The sequence below is a fragment of the Drosophila tropicalis genome, unplaced genomic scaffold (assembly GCF_018151085.1).
Source record: "Drosophila tropicalis isolate 14030-0801.00 unplaced genomic scaffold, ASM1815108v1 contig_1009, whole genome shotgun sequence".
Taxonomy (NCBI): Eukaryota; Metazoa; Arthropoda; class Insecta; order Diptera; family Drosophilidae; genus Drosophila; species Drosophila tropicalis.
Genome location: NW_027172367.1, coordinates 776,619 through 798,964, shown reverse-complemented (window position 1 = coordinate 798,964; position 22,346 = coordinate 776,619). Strand labels below are relative to the sequence as shown.

The window sequence follows — 22,346 nt, the reverse complement described above, 5'->3', positions numbered from 1 at the left end:
AATAAACTGATGAATATGGAGAGCTTAATGTATGTATATTTCTAATTGAAGACGCCTAAAAGTAGGCAAGCGCTTTAAACGACATAAAGTCATGTCAAAAAATTGTAAAATCGTTTATTAATTTTACACTTAAGTTATAAATTTAGTAGGCACAATATTAGCTGCAACATACTCATAAAAAACTCTGAATCTGTCTATAATGATTTTGTACATTATTCCTAGTTCTGCTGTTGTTAGTCAGCAAACAAGTCAAACAATTGTTAAAGAAATAAAACCGAATTAAATAAATTCATATCACGAGCCAACAGTTAGGATCCGTGCAGATTGGGATGTTGCCCACTTGTATTTTGCATCGCCTTGGCAACCTCTTCTTGCAGTGTGCTGGGTGGATCCGACACAATGTCCGTATGCATAGATAGGTACTTCAATTTGTTCGTTACAGCTGAAAAACATTTAAGAGCACAAAGAAACCCAATGTAAGTGGAAGTGTCTCGATGCAGAGCACGATAATTATGCCTACCGGGTCGAAGATCTATAAGTGAGCAGTGTTGATCGACCCACAGAAAGGCGGTTCGTCGAAGTTCATCTAAGCTAGCACTAGAGACAGTTGAGGTGTACGACGCCAGAAGTGGTTCCAAGATAAGACCCAGCTAAAAAGAAAAATATATCACTTGGTTATTTTGGAAACATTTAATAGTCTTTAAAGTACTTACAATCCAAAACTTCCAATCGACCATGGTGTTGTAGCGTACATAGATTTCATAGAGCTGGCGCACATGTTCGGTTCCTTGCCTCGTCACTGGAGCTCCATTGGCTGGTAGAATTGAGTGAAGGTGCCTAAAGAAAAGTTTGTTTAAAATTAAAAATCAGATGTACTCTGTTTAACGCATTGCGTCCAAACAATCAAATGCATGTTTCTAACTAGCCGACACTACGCAACTTGTGGACAATGTTCTACAATCAAGTGGTACCCGCGCTTAAAGTACTATAAGTGTAAATAAAAGTAGCTCTTACGTAAGCGAATTGTTTAGGGCATCCCGTTCCATTCTCAACGACTCGATCTTGTCCTTAAGGACGTTACGTTCCTGTCGCAATTGCTTAATGTGCTCTGCGCCCTTCTGCAACATCGCTGCCTTGCTCAGCTTGGCATTTGGATTCTGCTGAAGCTGTGGTATCAGTGAGTGGAGCATATCAAAACCGTTTTTGATATTGTAGCGCCGCTTCTGCTCGGCATGGATGTGACCAGCGCGTCGCTGTGTGTCCCTGGGTTGATATTTGAGACTGGCCGAGGGCGACAGGGGGGAGTCCTGAGAATCGAGAAAGGAGGAATCTGGCGAGAGGCTCAGGCTACTGCTTAAGTTGTTGCTAGATGGACCGAAGCTAAGCACTTTGTTCTGAGCAGCTGCTCCAGGCGGACTGTGCAGTGTTGGCGCTATAGCAACGGGTAATGAGGCGGACTTCTTTGGGGATTGTTGTTGTGTGGGTATGGGCACGGAAAGAGGCGTGGCAGCATATACAGATGGATTGTTGTTACTGCTGTTACTACTGGTGGCTATGGCACTGGCAGAAGAAGTACTTGGCTGTGAGCTATTGGCCACGGTTACCGCCTGAAGACGTGTATCTATCGGGGGAAAAGTGTTTAATAATGATGATGCAACTATTGAATGAAAATTTACTCACTCGACGTTAGTAACTGCGCCAAGGTGCTATTGAGCATCGGATCGCTAGTGGCCTGTTGCATTTGCTGCGTGACTAACAGGTTGCTAACACTGTTGGAAGTTGTTCCTCCACCAGCTGCAGCCATCACCGAACTATGTTGTTGATGCATTGAGTTGCTGCGGACTCGAGACTTGCTTTTGGCGTGATATTTTGGCACGGCGAACGGTTGCTGTTCATGAACCAACTGACGTCCGTCGGGCAACTTGTTCAGGGACACATTTAATGGCAGACTGTTGGAGCGATGCATCTCTTTGGGCAAGATGGTGTTTGGTGTAATCCAAGTGGCCGTGCTGACAGCTGTGGGTTGTTGTTGTTGCTGCTGCTGCTGTTGTTGTAGCAGACTGGCCACTGTTTGTTGTTGTGCTTGATGGGGATTTACCGACTGTTGCTGGCGTGTTAACTGCAGCAATTGCTGTGTACTTAAGCCTAAAGGTAGCGACTGCTGCATCTGTAATTGAGGTCCTGAACCATCCTGTTGTATGTATCCCTGTTGCTGCTGCTGTTGTTGCGGCAATCGTGGGACATTGAGAAATGCTCCAGTCGATGCAGATTTCTTAAATTGCGGATAGGGCTTGTATCCAATAGAGGAATTGTATGATCCACCACCACCACCACCGTCGTTGAGCAATGACAAAACATCTGTCTGAAGTGGTTCCACCTTTACACTAAGCTGCTGTTGTTGTTGTTGCTGCTGTTGCTGATAATTATCGTTAAAATTGTTGATGAAACTGTGATTGTTAAACGTGCTTTGCTGTTGTGTGGAAAAGTGTTGCTGTTGCTGTTGCTGCTGCTGGGCATGTTGCTGTTGGGCGTAAACCGATCCCGACTGTAGGACAACTCCCCCAGAGACATGCTGCTGCTGTTGTGTCTGCTGCTGCTGTTGATTCTTTTGTTGCTCTGCGAGCATCTGTTGATAAAGATTGGTTTGGTGCAAAGTAGGCTGTGCCTTGTCATAGTTGTGGGGCTCTCTACGGAACGGGCGCTGGCTTTTGGCAATGCGTCCATTGATCACACTCTTGCCGGAAAAACTGTCGCTTTGGGAGCAGCGATTGCTGTTTTCGCCAAAGTGTTTAGCGGCATGCAATCGACCGATGGACACATCTGCCCCACCTATCAAATGGGCTTCATTGGTTGCTTGGTGCTGAGATTGTCGGGTCACCCCAAAACGCTGCTCGATTTCACCATACGCCATGCTGCTGATGGGAGTATTCAGCTCTAGCATATTAGCGTCCACCTGGCTGACACTAGCACTGCCGCTGTTGCTGGTCACCACATCCATCATGTTGCTGTCGTGGCTGTAGAGTGTATGCGGGGCACCTACGATTGCGGGCAGACAGTAGTCGTCGTTTTTGAGCATCTCGGCATCGGTACCCTCCTCGGGCACGGGTGGCAATCGTGTAGTGGGGAGCAAATCTGCAGTAATTTATGATTAAAGATTGGTTCATTTCGATATTTGTCTACACCTTGATGTCTCACCTGAGAATGTAATGTCGATATCATCTAAATTCGGTTGCAATGGTCCCAGACTGGGCTGTATAAAGTCTGCTATGCCCGCACCCCTGGCTGAGTAAATTAAAATGTCTTGTTAAACACATTCCTGGGTAATTGGCTAAGTGTGACTTACCAATTTCTCTGGAATCCGGAAAAGGAAACGGTACATTTATGGCCGAAAACAATGTGTCCGTTGTCCAGTCGTCTGGCATTAAGTTTCTATCATTTAGCGGTGACCATTCCAGAAAGTCCAACTCGCTTTTCTGTAAAGGGAGTAAAGAGCGAGCAATCGTTTAAATTATCTATTGAAAAAATCGTATATTTCTGGCTAATTGTGTTTACTTTCATCGAATAACCGCTCAGTTTAACTCACTGCGTCCAGTATGCAGGCCGCGTTTCGGAACTACGTTAAATACCAGCGATACCTTTCGCTGGCCCCCATAGTTTTTAACGCTGACCACAACTCGTACGAAGTGAGACACAGTTGGTTCTTTTACTTGACCATGACCCTGTTGCAGGCGACTTTAGCCTGCTCGGCGTATTTTATTATCGTCTTTTGGAGTGAACCTTATGAGACATATTTAACCGGTATAACCAATCATTATGGTCATATTCTTGGACTTTTTGAGCCATTGTCGCTCAATGTGTTAATAGTTTGGTTGTATCTGCACAAATATCGCCAGATATTGGTGTTTCGAAGACTGCATAAACTGTCAATCGTTTGTAAGGATCTAACCATTCCGCGTTGGATATTTCGCCTTTGGCTATCTTCAATTTTCTTCCATATTCCCGCTAATCTTAACTATTGTTGGACAAGTACTTCATGGTGCAATGATATTTATGACAAACTCTTTGTTGTAACCTACACTCTGCGACAGATATACTTCCACTATCTGGTATCCCTTTTCATGGTAATTGTTCACATAATGAAACACATTATGCGCACTCATCGACAGGATTTGGCGAGCCATTTGACATTGCAAATACCCGAATTGACTAAAATTATCTTTGTCACCCTGAAGACTTTTGATGAAATTCTATTTCTGTGTGAGCTGCAAGTGAATGTTATATATGGAGGACCACTTACGCTTCATGTGCTCTACGCTATTCTGAGTGTAGCTGCAACTGGTTACAAATTATCGCTGAACCGATACAGCATTCAAAGTATTTTATATGAAATGATGTGGCTACTACCGATCGGGACATATGCCGTATTTTGCCTTGTCTGGAGTAATCGACTGCAGGAGGAGGTAAGTGCATCTCCCCTTAATTGACTCATATAATTGCTATGCAGAGCCAGCGACTTTACCCTAGAGTGTAAGGAAAAGACAATAGTTTGAAAGTCAACATTTCAGTACTTGAGTGGCAGTCGTTTAGCCATATTCCTGTTATGCAGACTACTTTAAACGCGTACATAGTCATCCTTCGTTATTTGGGCCTTACTACTGCCCGATAAAAAGAGGGTGGTTTCTATCAGTCAAGGAATACGTGGTTCTTTGTCTCCATCCACTGCGTTTTGCAGTTTACATTACTATGGAACGTGTACTACATTCTGACCGATGTCTTCTTGGCACTAGCCGACACGACAGTTTTCATACAAAAGTTGATTGCTCTGACGGAGTCCGCTTCGCTGATGATAAAGCTTTCTTGGATGCTCATCATGCAGCGGCGTCAATATGGTCTACTGGAAGACCTCCAGCGGCTCTCTGTTAGATTTGACACAATGCTTCTGCCTCGATGGATGTTGTTCTGTTGGATAGCTGCCACTTTGATTCACATACTAAGCGTTGTTTACTGGATCATTGCCTTTGTTCTTGAGCCAAGTCCGTACAATCTTTTGCCATTGGTGACATATCTGGGACACTGGGTTTACTGCAACTACCTCGTTACTTTTTACATGGCTTTGGTTCATCGAATAGCTCAGATTTTACAGTGCAATTCTGCGAAACTAGCACAAGATCTAGGCAAAGAAGGCGATCAGCTGAAAAAGGAGGGCGTTCTACGACATCTGGGAGTGTACGATGAAATCATGTTGCTTTGCTCAAGCCACATGAATGTCATATATGGACTACCAATTTGTGTGGACATGTTCTATACAACCATTGCGATTACCTCGAATCTATACTATGTGTGGCTCTACGGACTGGAAATACTTGATTCCTTGCAAATGTTTATTCGGATTGGTACCATAACGATATTTATGGTAATGCCGCTTTGGTTTAATAATTTAAACGATGAGGTAAGTGCCTTTTCCCACCAGCAAAAAAGCTATGTCCACATAGAGCGAGCTGTTGGATCTTCAGACCACCAACTGTTGAGACTCTTTAATAGAACTTCATAGGCTTTGGGTTCTCTTTGTTTTGTTTTAGAAAATGTGTGTTTTTTTTTCATATGTTTTTTTTAAACCTTTTCATGCTAAACAGGTTGACTTTTCGAAAGATTAGTCTTTCAGGACTGATTTTAATACAAAGACAGGCATACAAATATAACTCTTTCTGCTTTGCTTTGATCTCAGAATATTAAGTATGCCATAATCGGGAAAGGATGGAAAAAAATAGTACTTAAATTTGATAAAAAAAATTATAAAAGGAAACGTTTCGAAAATTGTCAAATTATAACTAATTTCCAAGCTGTTTTCAACAAGGTTGGTAAAACATTTTGATCCGATAATATGATGTCACCAAATATCAATAATTATTAATTAACGTTCGTCTTCAATGTTGATTGGAAAATCCAATACATTTTATGGATACGCCAAGTCCAATTGATCTTTCGTTGAGATAAGCACTTTATTTCGCATCGGAAAATTAAGCTTTTAAATTAATTGTGACAAACCACAAGGCAATACTCCATGGGAGCATCTCCTAGCAATTTGGGTAAGTGGAAAATTGATGTCTGATAAACACTATTCTTGAACGTTGAGTAGTTCTATCTATTCTGTGTCAGTGCTCAGACGTCATCGCAAGTTTAGTGAAACAAGTGAATTTACGGGTATTGTTTGTCTATTAAAATGCCGCAAAGGCAACCGATTCTACGGTTCTTGCATTTTCAACGCTATTTGGGATTAACCAACCTGGAGTATTCCAACTCGCTCTCCTGCTACCAAATAAAGGCTAACTGGTGTTCGTTGGTCATTCAATTGGCCGTGCAGGGCACTCTATTGTCTGTCTTCTTGGCCACCATTACAAAATCAATGAGCTATTTGGAGACAAAGTCAAAGACGGGCGACATTTTTGACCATTTGGTAATTTTAGCAGCTCCTGTGACCCAGACTCTGGCAAATTTCTGGTTTCACTGCCATCAGGAAACTCAGTTGACTCTCGTACAGCGCATGGGCCAAATAGCTGGCCTCTTACATGTTGATACCTTGGCTTCAAACCAACCTCGCTGGTTCTTTCGTCTTTGGCTGGGTGTGTGCTTCTATTATATTTTCAATGTACTAGCATTTGCGGTAAATACTTGGTCAGCGAAGCCCTTTGTGTCCCATGCTTTGGCTCTTATTGGGTTCATTTTACGTATGTTATGCTCCAACTACATAATAACTTGTTATGCATCTTTGGTGTGTGTGCTAAAGCAGTTATTTCAGGCTCAGGCGAATCAACTGAACGATCTAGTAACCAAAAGTTCCGAATTCGTATGTCTAAGCAAGGTAGCACACAATTTGCGCACACACGATGAGTTGGTTTTGTTAAGTCAGAGAGAAATGGTTGAGGTCTATGGGGGCACATTGCTCTTTCCCATTTTATACTTGGTCTTGGATGCCACATCTATAATCTATGCATCCACCCTGCAGTGGAGGCATACCCAGTCTTACATGGCGCAAATAACAATTTGGCTCACACCGTTAGTTCTGTATCTAAGCATTCCGATGGTCATCAATGACTTGGCTAATCAGGTGAGTGTCTCTCCTTTGTTTGGAAATCAAAACAACTCAAAGCTAATATAATCAAGCTAATGGGGGCATTCTCTGTAAGCTTCAATTTAGTTTTTGTAAGACCACGCCATGGACAAGTTGGAAATCAGTGAGCTCTGTTCGTTCTATCGCATTTGCCGCTTTTTAGGCATATTCTGTATTCATTACAATTCACAGAGGGAGCGCTATCGGTTGCGCCGAAGCCTCATCTGCTACCTAGTGCACTTTGCCTTGCAGACCTACTTAGTTACCTGTATGGTTATACTGGTTATATATTGGAACTGGAGTTTCAAGAGTGAAAAGACCTCGACCGGGAACCATTACGATCGTCTAGTGCTGTTTCTTGCCTTGGGCATGCAGTTCGTGCAGAATGCCTGGCTGATTTGGCTTCAAGGTCCCCATCTGCGAATCGTCCGTCAATTGGAACTGTATCGACGCAAGTATCTAACTCATATGCGGTTATCGCTGCCCAAACGCATGCTCTGGATTATTGCTATTACCAACATGCTATACATAATGAACTTTCTGAAGAGCTTTGTCTTGGAGTTTGCGAATGCCACCCGTCTGTTTATCTTTAGTACAATGGGTTTTCCCTTGCGGTGTCTCATCACTAGCTTCACAATGGGCACCTATTTGGGTCTGATTAACATTGTTTATCACGTTCTCCAATGGAACCAAACACAAATGGTCGTAATCGTAGAGCAACTAAGCCATCCCAAACGCACCTGTGTGAGCATCCTCCGCCTACGCTTCTGCTTAGAATTATTCGATCGAGTGGTCCTGTTGTGCAACGAAGAGATCAGCTTGGTGTACGGCTTCATTGCATGGCTATCAGTGTTGTTCGCCTCGGTGGATGTCACTGGCATTATTTATATGACTGTTGTTATTAAAACGGATAAGCATTTGCTGTTCAACATCATTTGGCTGTTGCCCACACTGATGTCCTGCGCAGCGGGCCTCATGAGTAATCGTGTGGCCATTCAGGTACGTTAAACCATATCTCTCTCTTGATTGAGTCTTGAGATATTTAGTTATTCTTTCGTCTGGCCGCGAACTTCTTTAGTTTGTCAGTCGGTGCTGAGCTGCGCGTGTATTTGGTTAGCTTGGAGTGCCTCGGGTTGCTTAGCATAACACATGATGCATTTCGCACCCATGCATCCGATAACAATGATATCCTTGCACTGGTCGGTCCTCTGCTAGCTCAGTGCTCTTCAGCCTTCGCCCTGAGCCGTCTCTTGGCCACCTCGCAACAGCTTCAAATGGTGGAAAACAATCATGTCGGAAACACTCACATGATAATCACTTATGCGTTTGCCTGGCTAACACACCAGTCTTACATGGCGCAAAAACCAATTTGGCTCACACCGTTATTTGTGTATCTAAGCATTCCGATGGTGATCAATGGCTTGGCTAATCAGGTGAGTGTCTTTTCTTTGTTCGGAAATCAAAACAACTCAAAGCTAATATAATCAAACTAATGAGGGCATTTTGTGGAAGCTTCACTTGGCTGGCTTCAATTTAGTGTTTGTAAGACCACGCCATGGACAAGTTGGAAATTAGTGAGCTCTGTTCGTTCTATCGCATTTGCCGCTATTTGGGCATATTCTGTATTCATTACAATTCACAGAGGGAGCGCTATCGGTTGCGCCGAAGCCTCATCTGCTACATAGTGCACTTTGCCTTGCAGACCTACTTAGTTAGCTGCATGGTTATACTGGTTATATATTGGAAATGGTGTTTCAAGAGTGAAAAGACCTCGACCGGGAACCATTACGATCGTCTAGTGCTGTTTCTTGCCTTGGGCATGCAGTTCGTGCAGAATGCCTGGCTGATTTGGCTTCAAGGTCCCCATCTGCGAATCGTCCGTCAATTGGAACTGTATCGACGCAAGTATCTAACTCATATGCGGTTATCGCTGCCCAAACGCATGCTCTGGATTATTGCTATTACCAACATGCTATACATAATGAACTTTCTGAAGAGCTGTGTCTTGGAGTGGTTTGCGAATGCCTCCCGCCTGTTTATCTTTAGTACACTGGGCTTTCCCTTGCGGTGTCTCATCACTAGCTTCACAATGGGCACCTATTTGGGTCTGATTAACATTGTTTATCATGTTCTCCAATGGAACCAAACACAAATGGTCGTAATCGTAGAGCAACTAAGCCATCCCAAACGCACCTGTGAGAGCATCCTCCGCCTACGCTTCTGCTTAGAGTTATACGATCGAGTGGTCCTGTTGTGCAACGAGGAGATCAGCTTGGTGTACGGCTTCATTGCATGGCTATCAGTGTTGTTCGCCTCGCTGGATGTCACTGGCATTATTTATCTGACTATGGTTATTCAAACGGATAAGTCTCTGGGTGAACATTTGCTGTTCAACATCATTTGGCTGTCGCCCACACTGATGACCTGCGCTGCGGGCCTCATGAGTAATCGAGTGGCCATTCAGGTACGTTGAACCATATCAATTGGACGTATCAACTCACTCTGTCTCTTGATTGAGTCTTGAGATAGTCAGGTATTCCTTCGTCTGACCGCGAACTTCTTTAGTTGATTAGTTGGTTATTTGCTCCGGTCATGTCATGTCAGTCGGTGCTGAGCTGCGCGTGTATTTGGTTAGCTTGAAGTGCCTCGGGTTGCTTTGCATAACACACGATGCATGTCGCACCCATGCATCCGATAACGATGGTATCCTTGCACTGATCGGTCTTCTGCTAGCTCAGTGCTGTTCAGTCTTCGCCCTGATCCGTCTTTTGGCCACCCCGCAACAGTTTCAAATAGTGGAATACAATCATGTCGGAAACACTCACATGATAATCACTTATGCGTTTGCCTGGTTAACTGTGTCGTTGCTATATCTCTACTTTTACATCCGTCGTCGCCGCTTTTTGTTGTTAGTTTCATTAATACTCCACCATTACCGTGAAGACCTACGCGGGTGCCTTAGACCAAGTTTTTTTCGTAACTACCTTATATACGCCGGACTAAGTGCACTGAGCGGAATCATGTACCACAAGGCCTATTATCACGCTAATCTAGAAGTTTTACCCCGTTTTCTGTTGGGTTTTACCTTTACCTTCAGTTTCGTGCTGATAGGACTTGTAGTGGTTTTTTACAACTGTCTAGTTCAAGTTCTGTCCAGCCTTGTGAGTCGCTTCAACGAAGATCTGTCGGACGCTGCCACCACAACGATTTCGTCGAACGCAGTGTGGCGCCTGCGTCTGGAACAACGAAACCGGCTGATCTGGGTTTGCCACGAACATCTGAACCGTGACTTTGGCATTGTGATGGTTTTCGTGATGGCGTATATACTGTTCTCGGCACCGGCTGCCCCGTTCTTTCTAATAACCATGGTGTTCGAAATGGACAGACTTATGGGGCATGAATATATGTGGCACGCCTTGGTTACCACTATACTATGGAACATGCCTTGGAACTTTGCTCTGATAATGCTATTGCGCACGGATGTTGTATGGAGAGAGGTAGGTGGTAAGCCCCGGACAGTCCCATTAGTGTGGAATTCGTCACTCGGCACACTGGTTCAATATTTATTTAGTCTCATGGGTGTTTGTGTCATTAAACAAATTAGTTAATAGGCTTTAGATTCCTTAGCACTTGCCGAAAATTAAATTCTCTGCAATTAATTAGTTGATTGGCATTTGTACTAGCTACTTTAGTTTCAATTATTATTTACAAATGATTTTCTGAAGAGCCCCCGCGTCCAAAATATTCCTGGGGCTGATAATTATTGTTATTATTGATGCAGCTGTCGGTTAATCAGCTTCGGCACTGACTAAATCAACAATGTAATATGCACCAATTAGGTTGATTAGTTTGGTAGCTACTTTCGTTCCGAAAGGATGACCGGAGGGCAGTACTACTCCGGCCAGCATGTCCACTTGTCGCGATCTACGTTTGTACATTCAACTTTTGAACGCCTTGGGAATGATGTGTTGCCAACTGGATGAAGGTCCTTGTCTGGTAACAGCCACTCCGCGTTGCGAACGGTATGCCCTAAGCTATACCGTGGGTGTGATGGCGACGTCCGTGGCCTGTTTCACATATGCCCACCTGGAACCGCAACGATTTTACATGTTAATCTACAATCGAACGGGAAACTTTTACGAGACAGTTAACTTTCGATGCACATGCCTTGTTCTGGCTCTACTCTATGTGTGCCTGTATTTAAGGCGTCATCGGCATTTATCCTTGGTGCAAATTCTCTTGTCACTCAATAGAGAATGCCTCTCATCCGGCTTAGACCGTCGCTTTCTTAACAATCTAATTCTCTACGGAGTTCTTCTGCTTCTCTGTTTCGGAAACTATTTGAATGGTTACAGTCATGCCGGAATGTCGACTTTCGCATTAATAATCTATGTGCTGGTAAATACATACGCCTTTGTGGTCCTGTGTTTGCTGCTGGTGTTCTTTGTGTGCCTGAAACAGATAATGGCGGGTGGTCTTCTCCACTACAATCAGCAGATGATGCTGGATTTCGCAAGGGCAAAGTACATCATGGCCTTGAGGGAAAGGCAAAAGCTTTTAGCTCTTTGTGCAGGAGAGCTTAACGAGTGCTTTGGATTGTTAATGCTGCCCATTGTGGCTCTGGTGTTACTCAAAATGCCATCGGGCCCATTTTATCTGATAAGCACTGTGATGGAAGGTCAATATGGGGATTCAGTAAATTTTATGTTGATGTTCTTAACTGCTTCTTTCTGGGATGTACCCTGGTTGGTAATCATGATCTTGATGCTAAGAACTAACGGGATTACCTTAGAAGTGGGTTACAGGAATATTCATATGTTGAATTTTAAAATTCAATTTCCATCTCGAACGTTTTCTCTTTCAGGCAAACAAAACAGCCAAGATACTGTCGAAAATCCCGCGGACTGGAACTGGCCTAGACAGAATGGTACGTACACGAGGCAAAAGCCTTGGTATTCATTTTGATTTGAAGTTTCTTTGTCTAGGTTGAGAAGTTCCTCTTAAAGAACTTACGACAACAACCCATACTAACGGCCTATGGTTTCTTCGCTCTGGACAAAAGCACTTTGTTCAATGTACGTAAGAAATATTACCGCACCGCAAACCAGTCAATATATTATTTTCAATCATTTATTTGTCAGCTCTTTACGGCCATCTTTACGTACATGGTGATTTTGGTGCAATTCAAGGAAATGGAGAACTCTACCAAGGCCATCCAAAGAGGGACAGCAGCAGGACAACATAATTTTACCCAACAGTAAAATGGATTATCTACTTACTGAATCATATGTCAAGCAACCCGTTGCTTTCGATCTATAGTTTTTGCGCCATTTTCTGTATTCAGCCTTGATGACAGCCGAATGTCGTTTCCAATACTTGCCCTCAAGTACAACGGTCTGTGGGGGAAACAAATGGGGAGGGTAATTTATTAAAATCAGTTGAATAACCCAAACAAAAAGAAATATTTAATAAGTTTATAAGTACACAAATGTACACAAAGATAGACAGATTGAACGTATTCCAACTTAATTATATTAAAACGTAATCAGTAGTTAAGTCTTACAAACGTCAGAGATTGCGAAAGAGTGGGAACACTACACAAACCTGTACATATGTGCTAAGTACACACCGATGTATACATAGTACATACCTTGCACATCTTGTCTAGCGCCTCCAACTCGCGCAGCGAACTTTTGTTAACTGATTTGAGCATAAAGCAAAGTCAATAACTGAGCCCCATAGACAGGTTGCTCTAATCAGAGTAGTTGTCAAAAGCGTTTGGAACATACACTAACAGAAATCGATGTCTAAACTCTTCAGACTGAATACTGCATCGTTTTTTTGAGTGTACATATAACGGCCGGCCCTCCAAATGTACTAAACTTTCGCACATAAAAAAGAACTTGTAAACCCGATAAGATAAATCTTTTACTGGGTACAGAGTCGACTATAATTTTTCTTTTGCCTGTGAGTCGAGGGTCTCAAGCTCCTACGTTGCAGATAAAGCGCTCTCAGAGGTCTCACAATAAAAAATCACAGCCAAGTGCAAATTATAAAATGGGTGTGTTTTCTTTAGGAGGCTCTCCCTGCTCTACTCTACGTGTTTGTGTGTGTTCATATGTCTTTAAGTGCAGCTATATTTAATCGTAGTAACTGTTACTTGATAAGCTAATTAAAAGATATTGTAAGAGGTGTGTGAATAGGGTTTACCAGGTAAACACACAAGTAGACTCATCATATAAATAGTTAACTACCACATCGAGTCCTTTTAGCATGTTTACATTTGCAATTAGCCAAATGGGGAACATCTCTTTGCCGGAGCAAGTTCATAAAAAACATTTCATATCATTTGCACTACTTTCATAATACGCTAAAGCTTTGTTTGCGATTACTTGCGATGTCGCTTTCTTTGAGCTATTTCTGTATGAATTGTTTCGCACTCAAGGTCAAATACCCCAATAATTCTACTCCCGACCCAAGTGGCTAATGTGACAAATACAATGGTTGTTCCTTATGCTAGTACTACAGTACGCACACAAGCACATACAAACATTTTTGAGGAAATATCAATCTATAAATAAGAGTGCTTAGCTGGCAGGTTATTATTAGCTAGTATCAGTGCAAATTGTCAGATCTTATCACGTTTCGTCCACAAGCAGATGGGGTAGAGGGAATAGAACTAACTACTCTATAACTACGTGGGCGACGTTTGAATTTCTCCCAGTGAGTTGGTGGGTAAACCTATGATAATCATCGAACGATGATCACGCCTTAGACGAATGATACCACCATGTCCACACGCCACCTTCGCTGCGTGGGGGTTCTGTGAAGTATTTGGTTGCGATAATTCAAAAATGAGGAGATCCCAGCCCAACCGGGTGGAGCGTGTTTCCATAGTGAGTCAGCTGTATTATTATTCGGTGTTTGGCAGATTCTACAAGTAGTACGCATTGAGCAATCAAGCAAGGATTATGTAAGGATATAGTATGTATAAACAATTAGGGAAAAGAAATTACGCAACATTGATAGATTTCAATAAGAGTATGCATTGAAACTGAGAACAAAGCAAATATTGAAAATCCGATTCGGATAAAGGTTCCACAAAACTTGGATCAAAGGTTCACCCGGCCCGATCTATTTTCGACCGATATAGAGGCAGAAAGGCAGACGGATATGTCTATACCAACTCGCCTCGTCGTGCGAGGTCGGAGATGCACTTCCGACCAAATATTCACCTACTTGTTGAGGTGTTTTCTCATTGAACTTGAGCCCGACAGGACGTTTTTCGAATTTGACTCAGTGTTTTTATGTTGGGGGTCATTTCTTTGCAGGATGTCATCGTCGTGACAGCGTGAGTTTTGAACATAAGATAATTTAATGGTCTACGCACTGTCGAGTTTCGGTTCTTTAATATTTTTGTTCTTTGATTGTACGTAATAATTTTTTCTAATATATTCCGCCAAACTGATTTTCACTGTTACCGATTGACAATACTTACTTGAGGATTACTGTGTATGTCAACGTCCAGCGGCGATGCGAATTGACACACCGGTGTTCTGCGCTTTTGTATAACTGAAAAAAAGGAAATATTCTTATTAAGATTGAGAACGCGCCAAAAAGAAAAAAAATACAAATACACACATAAAAATGGAAAAATGGAATTTTTAAAGCGTGATAAGATTTCATGAAGAGATAGTGTTTTGTTGCTTGAGAGAGATGTTAAGTAGATGCCACCAAATGCTGTGACAACACGTGTGGGTCTTGCTTCCCAGTTTCAGATGTTGTTCTTTGTTGGTTTAATGGGTGAGATATATTGTATGACGTGGTTCAGACTCATTTCACAACAAGTCAACAGTAATTAAATCTACACACACACACGTGTATGTATGTGTGTGTGTACATATATCTACTGCATCTACACACTTCACATCATATAAGCGACGAAAATAAATGGGCATCAAAGCTATATTCGTTTTCAAATGCTAGACAAATAGAATCTGGTTATGAAATTGCTGGTACCCTTCGACGGGGAATTACGTAAATACATAGTCAGATGTCTGCTGACCACAGGAGATGAAATGCCACAAAAATATCCTTTTAAAAAGGAGATAGGTACTTTGCAAATGTTTTCGAACATAGCTAGATGTTTTTTCCAATGCCCAGATGATGACGCTGGGCCCAGTAGGCTCCAAGCTAAGAGTCAATACGCAGCCTCGGGCCATAAAATACATTTATAAGCACATATCATATATGTATGTACGTATACAATTATAAAGTATAAGGCAGGTACTAAAAGTCAGACAAGAAGTAGGTAGGCTTATAAGATATTTTTTTTTGTTCATTATAAATAGACCTAAAATTTTCCATTTGCCTTTGTTGCCGTGCCTTGTCGCCCATTGGAGAGATAATCACTGCCGCCGAGCTCCCTGCTCGACATTGTAACGCAGCGCTGTTGTTTTCTCCCTCGCACAAATAATGTAACGGAAAATTTTCAAATTCAAAAGAAAAAACTAAACTAAACAGAAGTCGGAAATCAGAACACTTTGGCATTGTGGAAACGTAGGTAATACTTTAAAATTGCTGATTTGTAGTTTTTTTCCAACCTAATCAGCAAAAAACAAAAAAAAAAAAAACACTTGAGCGCCGTCTGCATCACCTTTTATATTGAGTCTGAAGTGAGTGGGAAAATTCGACCAGACAGACTAGCCGAAAAAATAGTATTGGCAACTAAAACAATTCGTATACAGCCACATGTGTGTACATACATATGTATGTATACTTGCATGTATTACAATTAAATTGAAATTTAAACGAATTGACAATGTGAAGATGTCAGACCGTCTGATAAGGTGCTTGATAAGAAGCAATACGGGAAAGTGCGTCGCAATGTTGCTTGGCAACGCGAGCCGTCCAAAGTGGCACACAGTCTAAACCTATCTTGGATCACACCAGAGTCTTTCCAACCTAGTTTCAAGTCTTACACTTGGTTTTGGTACATATAGATTTAAATCCCTAATAGAATATCACAAGCAAATCTATGAATCTGTGTCTGGGAGAATAAGTTATACATTGGTTCGTTGACAAGGCAAATGATCGGACACAAACGTGAGTGCTTTGAAAGCTTTTTCGCTCATTTAGTATGGTCTTTTAATTATCTTTTCGTCTCCACCCACCCCCTAGATAAGTCGGGTTAGGATTACAGGCCAACATTCAGGTTTGTAGGGTATCTTAAGATCGGCGAAACGACTTCTTTCTTGCTCCATCGTGTTGTTCAACTTACACGTGCAGGGTTTAAGGTAATAAACTTTAAAATTTCCGAGTAATTATTAAAAGACTGCGTGAACAAGTTGAATAAAAGATTACATTTGAAGATCATTTGAAGAGCGGAATAAAAGTTGCTATTCCAATTGGATTAATACCTTCATAAAGCAAATAACCCTATGAACCTGAAAGATTTGATTTGATGCTTAAAAAGCAGCAGATATGTGATCGAATGACAAAGTTGAAAACGAATAGAATAGAATTCAACTCATTCAAGTTTGACTCTATGACTTCTTTTTCAAAGTATTACAAGTTCTCAGTTTGTAATTTGACAGCAAAAGAAAAAGCTTATTGAGTATTATCACTAATTTTTGTTATAAAGATACTATTATGCACATAGGATGTTCCTACAGAAGTATTTGAATACTTATCAAAATGCTTTCTATTGTGATTCCTTGACACTTTCGGTACGATTAAAAAAATTAGCACAGTCTAAAATATGCAATTTATATGGAAGCTAGCCACTGCAACTTTAAAGGGTTGCAAGCAATTTAAATTTGTTATAACACATATAGTATGTATTACATATAGACCCAGAGTATATATATGTACATACTTTAAAAGGGGTTAAAGTTTTTTCTTTTCCGTAAGAAAAGATTACACCCTTGAAAATAATGTTCTCATCTCAATTCATAAACAAAAACACAACAGAAGTCATATTTATGTGCAATGTATGATCGAATTGTATTTCATAAAATAACGTCACTCACATTGCATATGCCAGCAACGCCAGATAACATTGTTCAGGCGTATTTTGTCCTTCCAACGCAAACGCACTCCCTTAAAGTGATTCCATTTGGGTGAGGTGAGTTTTTGACTGCAATGAAAAATATTTTAATTAGTAATACCATTTTGTTTTTCTTATAAACTATCGATAACATGCCACCAGCCTACTTGAGATTGTCGTCGAAAAGTTTTTAAAGCGTGTCAAACAGTTTTACAAATTTTAATTGGGTAAGTTTGGAAATAAGAACCAAACAGTCTAGACTAAGAACAATATTACAATAATATAATAAATACCCCGACAAATATAAGACTTAATTATGAGTTAGATACTGATTTATAAAGGCATATATGTACATACATATGTACTAGGGACTAATCAGTGTGAAGCTCCATGTCAGAGTATGGACGTGTACAAATTAGTTGGCGTTTCTTGTTGTCTAATTGACGTAATGTTAATCATAATGTTATTTATAGTTGCCCTGAAGACCACGACCGATGAGTGGCCAAACCATAGCGGAATATAACATTATTAAAAACAAACAGTTTTTTATATGTATTCTCTAAAGAATTAAGATCGAGCCTGCAAAGAACGTTTTCTAACAATTTAAAGACGGCTAAAAACAACAACTATAAAACTCCATGGTTGACTGTTCGTTAATGGCCTTAATAATTCACAAGGACAGACGGGAGAATAGGGGATGTTCTGATCCTTATAGGGTCTAGCGATTGGGCTTCAAATGAAAAATCTTTCTATACTTAGCTAGTAACTTGATAAAATACGCTAATCGTAATGGTTAGTACCTTTCGATACATGAATATCTTATATTAATAACGGTTCGCGAGATAAAAACACTTAATTTTGTGTAAGGCCCATTTTTTATGTAAACTAGTGTTATCAGTTCCATAATAAATTATTAATTTACCATTAAAACAAATGGATTTGTTTATAAATAAAATAGATAGGCAGATTATGAGACTAAAAATAGACTGGCCCCATAACCCTATAAACAAAGGCACAATCTTTGGTAGGAAAACGGAACGAACGAAGCGAAAAATCGCAAATAAAGTAAATGCAGTAGGTGTGAAAGCCGTCGTCTGAATACTCTGCAGGAACACCACGAAATCTTACTACAAACCTAGACGATAAGCATGTAATATACGCCTTACCAAGAATATTGCCCGACTTGATGTTAATTAAGAGGGGAAATTGTGTTTCTATACGGAATGGCGGCAACAATAAATCCATCGCGTATTAATATCAATCAATCGACGTAATAAACACCAACACTAATCAATAAAGAGAGATATGCAATATGCTGTTATTAGTATTATCTATTCATTTGTTTTTCGTGGTGATTCATTGGCCGTTATTATAGTATTATTAAGTGGATTTTCTGTTGTTTCGATTACAGGTATACTTAGTTCACACACTCAAATTGCACAACAAAACACTCGAAACCCTTGAATGGCTAACCTGCTGCCCCCCGGAATGGTTATTTCAACTATCTATCTACTCATCTATGTATGTATCTATCTTTTTACATCTCTTTAAGTAATGACGTTGTGCCATTGATTTCCTGTATTTATTATGACCATAGTAAATAAAAATGAAACCGATTATTGGCACAATTCCAGTTGTTACTATTTTGTCTAAAGGGAAATTCCCCCAGCAACAGACGATGCTGCGTCATTACCACTAAAGATCAGTCTGTCTGTGAGCTCTTTAACATAAATCTGTCTACTTATTTATTCTTTTTTCGGATATAAATGGAATTTTTAATTTTATTTTGACTGTGGTTCAAACAAGTTTGTTTTTTTTTTTTTTGCTGACGCAAGCATAGAAGAATTGAACAATGCTCTATATTTAAAAAAATACAAAAAGAAATAGTTCTTTAATTTCCGATTGCAAAATTGAGAGAAACATTCATGGCAAAATTGAGAATTGTATTAGAGAAGCAAGTACTAAAAATAATACTTTTGATTTATTTTATTATTTGAAAAGAAAGTGTAACTTAGTGTGGCATTATTCTTCACCCTGATCAGCCAATGTGTAGAAACTTGTTTTTTAATGTAAGGCAGATAGATAAAGACAGTAAGTAGTTAAATTTTTAGTATTGTTGATTTCCAGTTGGCTAGCAATCTATACTAACATTTTTGGTTAACAATAGGATAAGGACAGTGTTCCGAACTCTTCGAATAACTGTACTGTGTGTGTTTTGCTTCCCTGTTTTGTTTTTGCGCATTATCTATGCAAAATCCGACAACACAGCGTAGTAGTTTGTTTAATAATAATAAATAATACATTCATACAAACAATAATAAAACCAAGCAAATCGGCTGCGAGCGGAGAAGTCCTGCTGTACCGTACCATGGGGCATGTATGTATGTATGCGGGTTGATAAGAGCTATCTGTCTGATAAGATGTGGCCGTAAAATATGTTAAATCGCATGCTGACAAACAAAACAAAGAGAAACAGTGAAGAGAACAACGCGGCATGGCACAACATGGGGCTAAAAATAGATGAGGGGGGAAGTAGCAAAAAAGCGTCGTATGATACTTTGATGACTAAAAGTCTGAATGAACCATCAAGCGGCCTGAAATCTATACAAATCAGCGAGTCAAAATAACAATAAATGGGAAGACAAGTGTTGATACTTAATGCTCTGCTTCTCATTTCATCCAAAATTTGTCAAATTGTTGTTGTTGTGGTTAATCGCGTTTTTTTTTTAAACAAGTACGTGCAATATTAACAGCTCTTATTTGGTACAGAGATTTATGGTGACTCTTTTCCCGCTGGGATGTGGAATGGCGATTCTGATCTGAATGTTTGGACTAAAATAAGTATACAATAAAAACTTGGCTCTTTAGACTGGTCGACTGGTTAGATTGTATTCATTTTTTGCTTAAATTACGGCCAAGAATTTAGAAGGGAAAATAAAACATTGTTTTCAAACTATTTCGTGTTTACGTTTGCAGAAATGGGAGACCTGTTGCGGGTCTCTGTTACGGGCATTTCGTAGCAGAGCAAAGTTTTGGAACTAAAGTAACCCGAGCGGCAGCGTCGACGTTAGCGATTATGCGACCGCTGTCCAAGCTTTTTTTTTGTGTGTTTGGTTCGTATTTTCGTTTTTGGCCAGTTTCATTATCACGCCTTGTGCTCGTGAACAGTCAGCGGCAAGTGGGGAACTAAAGTAACCTTTCGTTTGGCACGTGTTTGTCGGTTTTACTACTCACCTGTACGCCAGATTCATGCACTTGAAGAGCTTGGTGAGGGAGGTCTCAATCTCTAGGTGGGAGGTGATCATGCTCATACTGCTTTCATCGCCGTCCTCCTGATCCATGCCCGAGCGCGGGAAATGGACAACTGTCTGTGGCACGTAGAGCTGAACGTCGCGGCAGGTGTTTGGGGGTTCGCCGCCTTTATCCAGGCTGGGGTCCTCGGGATCAAGCATTTTGACTTCACCATCATCTTCGAGATCATCTTGCGCCTCCTCTGCCTCGAAATGTGAAACCATAAATTGACCCGAATGTATGGATTCGCGTTCGGCCTTTAGCATGGCAGCGGCGGCAAGTTCAGCGGAAGTACTATTCATGCTTCCTAGAGATCCGCCAACAATCAAGCCAGTGAATGAGCCTGGTAAACTCCTAGGTGTGTCCGTGTACTGGAGGGAAGAGAAGCTCTGTTGTGGAAGCTGATGTTGCTGCAGCTGTGGATGCTGTTGTAGCTGCTGCTCGGGCTGCTGAGGGGTATGCTGATGCGGAAACATTTGGTTTGTGTATGTATTTGTTCGTATTTGTGCGTATTTGTTCAACATCATTTTAATTTATAGCGGGAGGGGGGGACTTGGCGTTGAGGCGGCTTCGTAATAACGCTTGATTTCTATAGTTTTTGTTTGTGGATTTCGTTGGGGAATTTATTCATTCTGACGCGGCACTTTTAATGGTTTTTTAATGTTTCTCTCTCATGGCAATTAACCGATTTGCTTTGGTTATTTTCCACCGAACACGGCTAAAGAAAAGGGTTTTAGCCACAATTAGATACAATTTTCGTCACTTTTATTAATACATTCAATTCAATTAGCTTATTTTTCTTCGAGTTGAGAACTTTCCAAGATTTTTCTAATTCGATTAACACTTTTATTAATATTCTTCGACTTATTTATGACTAAAGTTGTTTTTCTATTTTCAATATAGTCTAATTAGCGATATTTTCTGCAATTAGCGCTTTGGTTTTTGAATTAAACAACTAAATTTTTGGTATTTGGAATTTAGAATTTTTCAATCTTTTTCTGCGTTCAATTTGTAACGGCAAACACGCCCCGTTATATGCGTCACAACAATAATAACAACAATCGTTTACGCTCGCACACTCATACAGGCAGAGCAAAAGAGAGAAGATGAGATAGAGTGAGAGTGAGAGATGCACACGTGTGTGTAAGACGTCAGTGAACCTCCTTTTTTTCGTCTCTTCCAACTTTTCGAAGGCAATTGCTGATAATGAAAATTTCAATTACTGCTGTCGGCTATTCCGTCAAAAGGCACTCACGTCAGCACGCGCCAAACTGTTTATTAAATATAATATGAAAGAGGCGAAGACGCGCTACTCGCAGCCAGAACGTGAGGGCTTTTTCATTTCACAAACGGAACTGAACTGATCAAAATGAACGGAGACCGAAGCAGAATGAAACCTGTGCGATTGCAATCAAAACATTGAACAGCTGATGGTTCTCCCTATCTCGCTCTTTGTTGCCTTTGGAACTCTCTCTACGTCTGCCTTCTCGTTTACTCACGCTGGTGCCTTATCAACATTGGAATTTTCTGTGAGCGAACAAGACAAACATATGTACAAATGGACATACATACAAAAAAAAAAAAAACACACACAAAAACAAAATCCACAAACCATACAATCGTTTTCATTACCAAAACAAATCGATTTAAATTTCATTAAAATTTTCTTCACATTTGCTATATTGATTTAAGATTCCAATTGAATTGTGCCTTTTGGCCACTGACGGTTTCTGCGGTGCAACGTGCACTTTTGACCTCTACTCTGCCTCCTTTTTTTCTATACACAAACACAGGCAAACACTCAACACACACATAGCCACGCGCACTTGTGTTGCATTGGGGGTTCGTCGATCTGGAGACGCCCCCAAATTTCATACGTCATTAGCCCGAAACGAAGAG

At 40.8% G+C, this 22,346-nt stretch overlaps 2 protein-coding genes across 3 annotated transcripts; one reads left to right on the top strand and one right to left on the bottom strand.

The window, feature by feature from the left end:
• Positions 1 to 89: 89 nt before the first annotated feature.
• On the bottom strand, positions 90 to 22,189 carry Mondo (MLX interacting protein mondo). Of its 2 annotated transcripts, XM_068295103.1 has the most exons (12): positions 22,080 to 22,189; positions 20,391 to 21,165; positions 17,140 to 17,246; positions 14,607 to 14,680; positions 12,388 to 12,504; positions 3,344 to 3,473; positions 3,196 to 3,282; positions 1,681 to 3,132; positions 1,015 to 1,621; positions 714 to 837; positions 521 to 650; positions 90 to 442 (listed from the first exon to the last, which is right to left on the bottom strand). In XM_068295103.1, the coding sequence occupies exons 2-12, from the start codon at positions 20,972 to 20,974 to the stop codon at positions 309 to 311; spliced, it is 3,546 nt and encodes a 1,181-aa protein (XP_068151204.1). In that variant the 5' UTR covers positions 20,975 to 21,165; positions 22,080 to 22,189; the 3' UTR covers positions 90 to 308. The 2 variants fall into 2 exon arrangements, with proteins under 2 accessions (XP_068151204.1, XP_068151130.1); XM_068295029.1 differs by lacking the exon at positions 22,080 to 22,189 and having other exon boundaries at positions 20,391 to 21,800.
• Gr39a (Gustatory receptor 39a) lies at positions 5,990 to 12,549 on the top strand. The gene is made up of 5 exons (XM_068295209.1): positions 5,990 to 6,086; positions 6,137 to 7,105; positions 11,973 to 12,035; positions 12,094 to 12,183; positions 12,250 to 12,549. The coding sequence occupies exons 2-5, from the start codon at positions 6,221 to 6,223 to the stop codon at positions 12,367 to 12,369; spliced, it is 1,158 nt and encodes a 385-aa protein (XP_068151310.1). The 5' UTR covers positions 5,990 to 6,086; positions 6,137 to 6,220; the 3' UTR covers positions 12,370 to 12,549.
• Positions 22,190 to 22,346: the final 157 nt, after the last annotated feature.